The following is a 9,880-nucleotide window of genomic DNA, read 5'->3' as shown; positions in this document are numbered from 1 at the left end:
TTAATGCAGTGATTTGGTCATAAATGTTTCTTTGTTAATCACTTTCGATTACTAATTCAATCTCTTAGGTTATAGGTCTATTCAGATTTTCTCTTTCTTCTTGAGCCACTTTGGTAGTTTGTGTCTTTCTAGCAATTCGTCCATTTCATCCAGGGCACCTAATTTGTTGTTAGACAGTTGTTCACAGTATACTCCTGTAATCCTTTTGTATTTCTGTAAAGTTGGTAGTAATGGCTCTGCTTTTATTTATTATTTTAATAATTAGTCTTCCATCTTTTGCTCAGTCAATATAGTGAAAGGCTTGATCTTTCAAAGAATCTATGTTTATTTATTCTACTGCTCTCCAACCTTCTATTTTATTGATTTATGCTCTAATTATGCTCTTTATTATTTCTTTCCTTCTGCTAGCTTTGGATTTAGTCTTTTTTTGTTTTCTTCGACTGCCTTTAGGTATAGTATGAGGATATTGATTTGAGATTTTTTCTTAAATGTAGTTGTTTATATCCATACATTTTCCTTTGAACTCTACTTTCACTGCATTCAATAAGTTTTGGTATGTTTTGTTTTTATTTTAATTTGTCTCAAGATATTTTATAATGTTGCTTGTGATTTATTTTTTCACTCACTGGTAGTTTAAGACTGTATTGTTTAATTTCCACATTTTTGTGAATTTTCCAGTTTTCACTTATTTATCTGTTGTTTCTTCCATTGTGGTTGTAAATTATATTTTGTATGATTTCAAACTTTCAAAAATGATTAGGACATATTTTGTGGACGAAGATATGGCCTATCCTAGAGAAAGTTCCATATACACTTGAAAAGAATGTATGTTCCGCTGTTGTTGGATGGACTGTTCTGTATACGTATATTAGCTCTCAATGGCTTATACTGTTGTTTAAGTCTTGTATTTCTCATGAAGCTTCTGTCTGGTTTTTTTATCCATTAATTAAAATGAGGTATTGAAGTGTCCAACTGTTACTATAGAACTGTGGGTTTATCCTGTCAATTCTGTTAATTATTTCAGCTTTACTGAGGTGTAATAGAGAAAATTGTACATGCGATGCGTTTATATGCACATTCTGAAATGATTACCAAAATGAAGTCAATTAACATGTTAATTACCTCACAGAATAGTTACCTTTTTGTGTGCATGCCTGGGATGAGAAAACTTAACTCTATCCCCTGTGACTGCAGAGTGGCCATTCCAGCTGCTCCAGGTTCCGGCAGAGGAAGACCCGGTCAGGTGGCACCAGCAGGGGTGCCCTCAGGCCTGGCGTGCACGCATTCCAGAGGCCACCCAGACCATGCTCCGTCGCCTGGGCGCCCAAGCTGCAGTCACCCTCTGTGTGCAGGCAGCAGCTGCCTGGCAATCTCCGAGCCCGCTCGCGCTCCCAGCATCGCAGAACCAGGGCCAGGTGTCCCAGTGGCTGCGGCCAAGCCAGGCATTCTGCCGGGCGGCGGCTGCACAGAAGCAGAACTGAGAACCCGCCGCTCAACCCCACACGGGGTGACTGCCGAGTGCCCAGGCCAGCAGCCCCGATCTCCCCCTCAAGTGGAGGAGTGGGCGGGAGGCACGGCCTGGGGGCCCTCAGGCTGGGCGCGCTGGCGATCCCGAGGCCGACCAGGCCATGCACCTCCAGCCTGCCTGGGCACCCAAGCTGCAGCCGCCTTCTGTGTGCAGGCAGCAGCCTCCTGGCAACTCCCGAGCCCGCCCGCACTCCCCACATCTCAGAACCAGGGCCAGATGTCCCTGTGGCTGCGGCCAAGCCAGGCGGTCTGCCCTGCAGCAGCTGCACAGGGGCGGGAACCTGCCCTCAGCCCCATCTCCGGTGGCTGCAGAGGGCCCCTGGCTAGAGGTCTCGAGCTCTGGCAGAGGAGGAGCCGGGCGGGGGAAGGGTCTGGCGGGCTCTCAGGCCAGGGGCACTCGCGATCCAGGGGCCGGCCAGGCACCACCTGGGCGCCCAGCTACAGGCGCTGGGCAACTCCCAAGCTGGCTGGCGCGCACCCTCGCAGAACCGGGGCTAGATGTCGCTGTGGCTGCGGGCAAGCCAGGCGGTCTGCCCGGCGGCGGCTGCACCGGGGCAGGAACCGACCCTCAGCCCCATCCCCGGTGGCTGCGGACGGCCCCTGCCAGCGGCCCCATCTGTCTTCGGAGGAGGAGAGGGGCGGGAGTCACGCCCAGGCGGGCCCTCAGGCAGGAAGGGATGCGCGCCTGCGATTCCGGGACATGCCGCGCGAGCCCAGGAGAACCCGCAAGCCAGCGGCGCCTGCGCCCGAGCTGCAGCCGCCCTCTGCCCGCCACGCGAGCTCGAGAGCGGCTTCCGGAGTCCAGGCTAGCGCTGAGCTGCAGGCGCGCGCCTAATCGCTTTGCTGGGCTCACGCGGTCTGAGAGGTCGGAGCGCGGAACTGCTGGCGCGCTAGTAACGGCTTAGTTGAGCTCACTCTGTCTGAGAGGTCGGAGACTGCGAGTATCGCTGCTGAAGGCTGTGGTGGACCGCGCTGGATCGCGGATTCCGAGCTACATTCGTGAGGTTGGGGGTGGATCTTGGGTTTGGGGGTGGATCGCGGGTTTGGTGGTGGATCTTGGATTTAGGGGTGGATCGCGGGGTGGGGAGGGGGATCGCGGATTTGGAGCTTGGTGGGGGTGGAAAGGCCACGAGGAGCCGCGACGGCTCAGGAGCGGGTGGTGGGCGTCTGAGAAGTCGCCACCATGAGGAAGCTCTTCAGCTTCAGGAGACGCCTGGGCCAGGCGCTCCTGAGCTCCATGGACGAAGAGTACGCGGGTCGGGGGTACCACATCGGGGACTGGGAACTGCGGAAGATCCACAGGGCGGCCATCAAGGGCGACGCCGCGGAGGTGGAGCGCTGCCTGACGCGCAGGTTCCGGGACTTGGACCCCCGCGACAGAAAGGACAGGTAGCGGGGGCTCAGCCCGCGGTGGGAGGGGGCCCCTGGCCCGGTTTCCCCGCAGCCCCGGTTTCCCCGCAGCCCCTGACGCGGGGGCCTTGGAGGTCGCCGGGCCCTCGAGCCGCGGAGCCAAATGGAGCCTCAGCTGCTTTCCATCCCTGGCAATTTCCCGCCTGTAGCGCTTGGTGGATAATTTGAGTGATTTAACTCACAAAGTTAAGTATATCCACGTTTAAAACATGGAGCCGTATACATGATAGGGAGGTGCCTAATGAGAACTCATCCCCACGTCAAAAATACCATGAACCATTTTCAGTAGGCGAAGAGTTCTCAGATTAAACCCTGTGTGGGTTTTACATCCGAATCTACCTAGGTAGATAGGTTCTTTACTGCGGCTTCTTAGAGGGACACTTGGAAGTGGGAGGTGAGTTCCTTGAATGAGAAGACTCAGTTTTCTCCAAATGTGAGCTCTTAATATGTTTATCAGCTTTACATAAATCGAATGAAAATATCAAGGTTTTATCATTTTTGCATTACACTTGCTGTCTATCTTACCATTGTTTTGACATTTAAAAATTTTTATAATGGAGTGAAAAAAGACTTGCTCCTCTAGATATCAAAATGTGCTATTAATTCTCACAATTAATTATTTACTAACAGCTAAAAACACATATAAATAAATGGAACAGAATAGGAAATCCAAAAACACTGAAATATATGTAAGATATATACACAGAGATTAATAATGGTAACATTTCAGATGAGTAGGAAAGGATGAGTTATTAATAAAATGCCTGCTATGTGAAGAAAACTAATGAAATTTTATGTTGCAAAAATGAGTTCCTGATGGAATTTAGACTGAAATTTTTACATATGCAAAATGAGAAAAGTTCCAGAAGAAAACACAAAGACTTATTTATACAGGTACATTTTACATTAACAGAGGCCTTCCTAAGAATGACCTTACAAGCAGGCATTCTGAAGGTTGATTTAGCAAACTAAAATTAAAATCCCCTGTGTATCAGAAAAAAATTAACAAAAGATAACACAATTGAAAAATATTTACTATATATATTTTTACTAATATATAAAAATATGTATTCAGATGAAAAGTGTATCTTCATCCTACAGGGAATTTATTCTTTATTATATATAATATATATATTACTGATTATATGTATAACAAATTGTATATATTACTAATATAATGTTATATATATATACAGATAAAAAGCACATCTTTATTTTACAGGGAATTCTTTCCAATCAAATCCAAAATAAAAGAACTCTAAAAGTGAGCAAAATACTTTTTGCAGACCCACAAGTTACTTAGGTACATAGGAAAAATTCCTTAGTGTTTCTCATAAGAGAATTTAAGTTAAAAGAGGAATGAGACTGTTTTCTATCCACAGTGTTTGTGAGAATAAAGAGCAGTGGCACTTACACTGCTGCTTGAAGTTTAACTTGCTGATGACTTTTCAAGTGGATAATTTGGAGATAATTACCACATTTTAAAAATGTATATGCCCTTTACCCATCAATTCCATTGTATTAAAATACCTTCAGAAAATAGAGATACATGCACCTTTTTTCCCAGCACTTATGTTAACAAGAACCCATGGAATGGATATGTGGCCATTGAAGGTGGCAATAGGTAGAGAAGTATGTTGATGTGTGAAGATGTATTTTGTTACAGCCAGTGAGGAAAAACAAATCAGTTTGCTTGCACATACACACAAACATACTATGGTCTGGTGTTAGGAAAAACTATGTACAAAATAGGATAAAATTTGTGACTTCTGAGCATTTGTATTTTAAAGTTTTTTGTTCCTTTTTCTTACCTTTGATTTCTGAAGTTAGCATTTATAAAATTTCTGGTAAAAATTTATTATTAATGGAATAAATTTTGGGAAGAGAGAAATGTGAATCTTGTACAGATAAAAATAATTTCTCACTATTTTTTATCATTATTATTGTGAGGATTGTTATCTTGTTTGAACTTTTAGCTTCTTCAGAAGTAAAAAGGGAATCTTTATTTGCTTGCAGATTTTATGTATATACTTTATTATGTATATATGTTTTTCTTATGTATAGATTCGTTACATATAGGCAAACAAAGATTAATCATTTCATTATAGTTGTAGTCTTATAAAAATAACAAATAGCAAATATTATTACTATCACAAAAATATTGGTTTATAGAAGTTGTATTTTGAAATATTGAGCTCCCCAACTGTATTCTATCAATCCATTTATTCATCAAACATAACCTGAATATGTTATGTAGCAGACATTTTGCACTATCTCCCAGGACCCTTCCATACTTAAAAACTTTATGTTTACCTGTTCTGCCTCAGCAAGATGAGAGATTTAAAATGGGAATAGTAGGACTTAATCTTATTGAAGCTTTTCCTCCCACCTTTCAAGCAAAAGCATTTCTGAAGGTAGAAAACAATAAGAGATAAACTTTAACTGCCCTTTTGAAAATTTATCAGTCTTAAATACTAATATTAATCATTGGAAAGTATGATTTGCATATATTCTGTAAATCTAAGTGTTCACTAAAATGAGCCATACCTGTTCATCTCAATGATGAATTTTCTTTAGCTTCACGGTTTTTTTTTTTTTTTTTTTTTTTTGAGACAGAGTCTTACTCTGTCGCCTAAGCTGGAATGCAGTGGCGTGATCTCAGCTCACTGCAACCTCTTCTGCCAAGGTTCAAGCGATTATCCTGCCTCAGCCTCCCGAGTAGCTGGGATTACAGGTGCCTGCCACCACGCCCAGCTAATTTTTGTAGTTTTAGTAGAGACGGGGTTTCACCATGTTGGCCAGGCTGGTCTTGAACTCCTGACCTAGAGATCCACCCACTTCGGCCTCCCAAAGTGCTGGGATTACAGGCGTGAGCCACCGCACCCGGCCAGCTTCACATTTTTAAAAATCAGAGTAAGAAGTAATTTGTTTAAAAAATATGTTGTTATTTCAGTGCTCTTTCCCCATGGTACTTTTAGGAATTAAAATGTATTTAAGTGTCAATTAGACGCCTAGAACTGCCCTATACCTGCTGTATATATAGTATTCTACTTAATGTAAGGCCTCATGGATTGTGTGATACCCTACTATTTTCTATATTAATAAGATGATTTTTAAATTCTACCAATTACAGTTATAAAAAATTATGAATTATAAATACCGTTCCAATATCAGATATGCTAAAATGTGACCTAATCTTTAAATCATCCTGCAAAATAGCAATAATTGTATCATTTTACTTAATTAAAATGTTTTTGTTAAGTAGTAGTAATAGTAATAATTATAACATCTGGCTGGGTGTGTGGCTCACACCTGTTATTCCAGAACTTTGGAAAGCTGAGGTGGGAAGTTCCCATGATGCTAGGAGTTTGAGACCAGCCTGGGCAACAAAGTGACATTCCTACTCTACGAAAACATTTTAAAAATTAGCTGATCATGCTGGTGCACTCCTGTGGTCCCAGCTACTCAGGAGGCTGGGCAGGAGGATTGCTTGAGCCTACGAGTTCCAGGCTGCAGTGAGGCATAAATACACCATTGCACTCCAGCCTGGGCAACAGAGCAAGACTGTGTCTCAACAAACAAAAATCTAACAATTATTGAGTTGTTGCTTGTTCTGGAAATGGTTCTAAATGCTTTACATAGAGTCTCATTTAAGCATCACAGTGGTGTCCTGTGAGCTAGCTGCTGTTGTCATCTTTATTAATGAGGAAATTCAGGCACAGAAATGTTAAGCAATAGCTGGTACGTGACCGAGTTCAAAGTGGAACTCAAACCCTAGTTGAACTGAATCCAAACACCAAGCTCATTCTATCCAAATAGGCTGCTGTTTCATTAAGGTAGGGAGCAGTAAGAGCTAATAAATATTGTACTTTCTTCAAAAGAAAATTATTTGTTTTGAAGGCAGAGGAATAACATGCCATTCAATGTTTACAATTACATGAACCATTGTAGGTTTTGAGATACTGCACTACATTTCCTGAAAACTCCTCTCGCTCTCCTAGGACTGTTCTACATTTGGCCTGTGCCCATGGCTGTGTGGAAGTGGTCACCCTCTTGCTGGGCAGAAGATGCCAGATTGACATCTGTGACAGACTAAACAGGATGCCTTTAATGAAGGTATATAGTAGCCAACTCATTCAGCATGAAATGCATTTGATTTAAATACATAGAATTAAAATGATTTTTTAAATTTTATTATTATTATACTTTAAGTTTTAGGGTACCTGTGCACAATGTGCAGGTTAGTTACATATGTATACATGTGCCATGCTGGTGTGCTGCACATATTAACTCATCATTTAGCATTAGGTATATCTCCTAATGCTATCCCTCCCCCCTCCCCCCACCCCACAACAGTCCCCAGAGTGTGATGTTCCCCTTCCTGTGTCCATGTGTTCTCATTGTTCAATTCCCACCTATGAGTGAGAACATGCGGTATTTGGTTTTTTGTCCTTGCGATAGTTTACTGAGAATGATGATTTCCAATTTCATCCATGTCCCTACAAAGGACATGAACTCATCATTTTTTATGGCTGCATAGTATTCCATGGTGTATATGTGCCACATTTTCTTAATCCAATCTATCATTGTTGGACATTTGGGTTGGTTCCAAGTCTTTGCTATTGTGAATAGTGCTGCAATAAACATACGTGTGCATGTGTCTTTATAGCAGCATGATTTATAGTCCTTTGGGTATATACCCAGTAATGGGATGGCTGGATCAAATGGTATTTCTAGTTCTAGATCCCCGAGGAATGGCCACACTGACTTCCACAAGGGTTGAACTAGTTTACAGTCCCACCAACAGTGTAAAAGTGTTCCTATTTCTCCACATTCTCTCCAGCACCTGTTGTTTCCTGACCTTTTAATGATCGCCATTCTAACTGGTGTGAGAATCTAACTGGTATCTCATTGTGGTTTTCATTTGCATTTCTCTGATGGCCAGTGATGGTGAGCATTTTTTCATGTGTTTTTTGGCTGCATAAATGTCTTCTTTTGAGAAGTGTCTATTCATGTCCTTCGCCCACTTTTTGATGGGGTTGTTTGTTTTTTTCTTGTAAATTTGTTGGAGTTCATTGTAGATTCTGGATATTAGCCCTTTGTCAGATGAGTAGGTTGCAAAAATTTTCTCCTATTTTGTAGGTTGCCTGTTCACTCTGATGGTAGTTTCTTTTGCTGTGCAGAAGCTCTTTAGTTTAATTAGATCCCATTTGTCAGTTTTGGCTTTTGTTGCCATTGCTTTTGGTGTTTTAGACATGAAGCCCTTGCCCATGCCTATGTCCTGAATGGTAATGCCTAGGTTTTCTTCTAGGGTTTTTATGGTTTCTGGTCTAACGTTTAAGTCTTTAATCCATCTTGAATTAATTTTTGTATAAGGTGTAAGGAAGGGATCCAGTTTCAGCTTTCTCCATATGGCTAGCCAGTTTTCCCAGCACCATTTATTAAATAGGGAATCCTTTCCCCATTGCTTGTTTTTCTCAGGTTTGTCAAAGATTAGATGGTTGTAGATATGTGGCGTTATTTCTGAGGGCTCTATTCTGTTCCATTGATCTATATCTCTGTTTTGGTACCAGTACCATGCTGTTTTGGTTACTGTAGCCTTGTAGTATAGTTTGAAGTCAGGTAGTGTGATGCCTCTAGCTTTGTTCTTTTGGCTTAGGATTGACTTGGCGATGCGGGCTCTTTTTTGGTTCCATATGAACTTTAAAGTAGTTTTTTCCAATTCTGTGAAGAAAGTCATTGGTAGCTTGATGGGGATGGCATTGAATCTATAGATTACCTTGGGCAGTATGGCCATTTTCATGATATTGATTCTTCCTACCCATGAGCATGGAATGTTCTTCCATTTCTTTGTATCCTCTTTTATTTCCTTGAGCAGTGGTTTGTAGTTCTCCTTGAAGAGGTCCTTCACGTCCCTTGTAAGTTGTATTCCTAGGTATTTTATTCTCTTTGAAGCAATTGTGAATGGGAGTTCACTCATGATTTGGCTCTCTGTTTGTCTGTTATTGGTGTATAAGAATGCTTGTGATTTTTGTACATTGATTTTGTATCCTGAGACTTTGCTGAAGTTGCTTATCAGCTTAAGGAGATTTTGGGCTGAGACAATGGGGTTTTCTAGATATGCAGTCATGTCATCTGCAAACAGGGACAATTTGACTTCCTCTTTTCCTAGTTGAACACCCTTTATTTCCTTCTCCTGCCTAATTGCCCTGGCCAGAACTTCCAACACTATGTTGAATAGGAGTGGTGAGAGAAGGCATCCCTGTCTTGTGCCAGTTTTCAAAGGGAATGCTTCCAGTTTTTGCCCATTCTGTATGATATTGGCTGTGGGTTTGTCATAGATAGCTCTTATTATTTTGAGATATGTCCCATCAATACCTAATTTATTGAGAGTTTTTAGCATGAAGGGTTGTTGAATTTTGTCAAAGGCCTTTTCTGCATCTATTGAGATAATCATGTGGTTTTTGTCTTTGGTTCTGTTTATATGCTGGATTACATTTATTGATTTGCGTATATTGAACCAGCCTTGAATCCCAGGGATAAAGCCCACTTGATCATGGTGGATATGCTTTTTGATATGCTGCTGGATTCGGTTTGCCAGTATTTTATTGAGGATTTTTGCATCAATGTTCATCAAGGATATTGGTCTAAAATTCTCTTTTTTGGTTGTGTCTCTGCCAGGCTTTGGTATCAGGATGATGCTGGCCTCATAAAATGAGTTAGGGAGGATTCCCTCTTTTTCTATTGATTGGAATAGTTTCAGAAGGAATGGTACCAGTTCCTCCTTGTACCTCTGGTAGAATTCGGCTGCGAATCCATCTGGTCCTGGACTCTTTTTTGTTGGTAAGCTGTTGATTATTGCCACAATTTCAGCTCCTGTTATTGGTCTATTCAGAGATTCAACTTCTTCCTGGTTTAATCTTGGGAGGGTGTATGTGTCCAG

General features: G+C 42.0%; 1 protein-coding gene and 1 pseudogene across 1 annotated transcript; both read left to right on the top strand.

The window, feature by feature from the left end:
- Positions 1–1,060: 1,060 nt before the first annotated feature.
- LOC134737941 (translation initiation factor IF-2) lies at positions 1,061–2,531 on the top strand. Its single transcript, XM_063650135.1, is given in 5 exon segments — positions 1,061–1,466; positions 1,469–1,545; positions 1,548–1,945; positions 1,947–2,003; positions 2,005–2,531. Coding segments are annotated over 5 exon segments (1,296 nt in total). The 3' UTR covers positions 2,363–2,531.
- Positions 2,532–2,560: 29 nt separating this feature from the next.
- LOC129044322 (ankyrin repeat domain-containing protein 18A-like) overlaps positions 2,561–9,880 on the top strand; it is a 57,931-nt pseudogene continuing 50,611 nt past the window's right edge.

Source organism: Pongo pygmaeus, chromosome 13, assembly GCF_028885625.2.
Source record: "Pongo pygmaeus isolate AG05252 chromosome 13, NHGRI_mPonPyg2-v2.0_pri, whole genome shotgun sequence".
NCBI classification, from domain to species: Eukaryota; Metazoa; Chordata; class Mammalia; order Primates; family Hominidae; genus Pongo; species Pongo pygmaeus.
The sequence above is the reverse complement of the archived record's forward strand: the minus strand, read 5'-3'. Positions and strand labels throughout refer to the sequence as shown.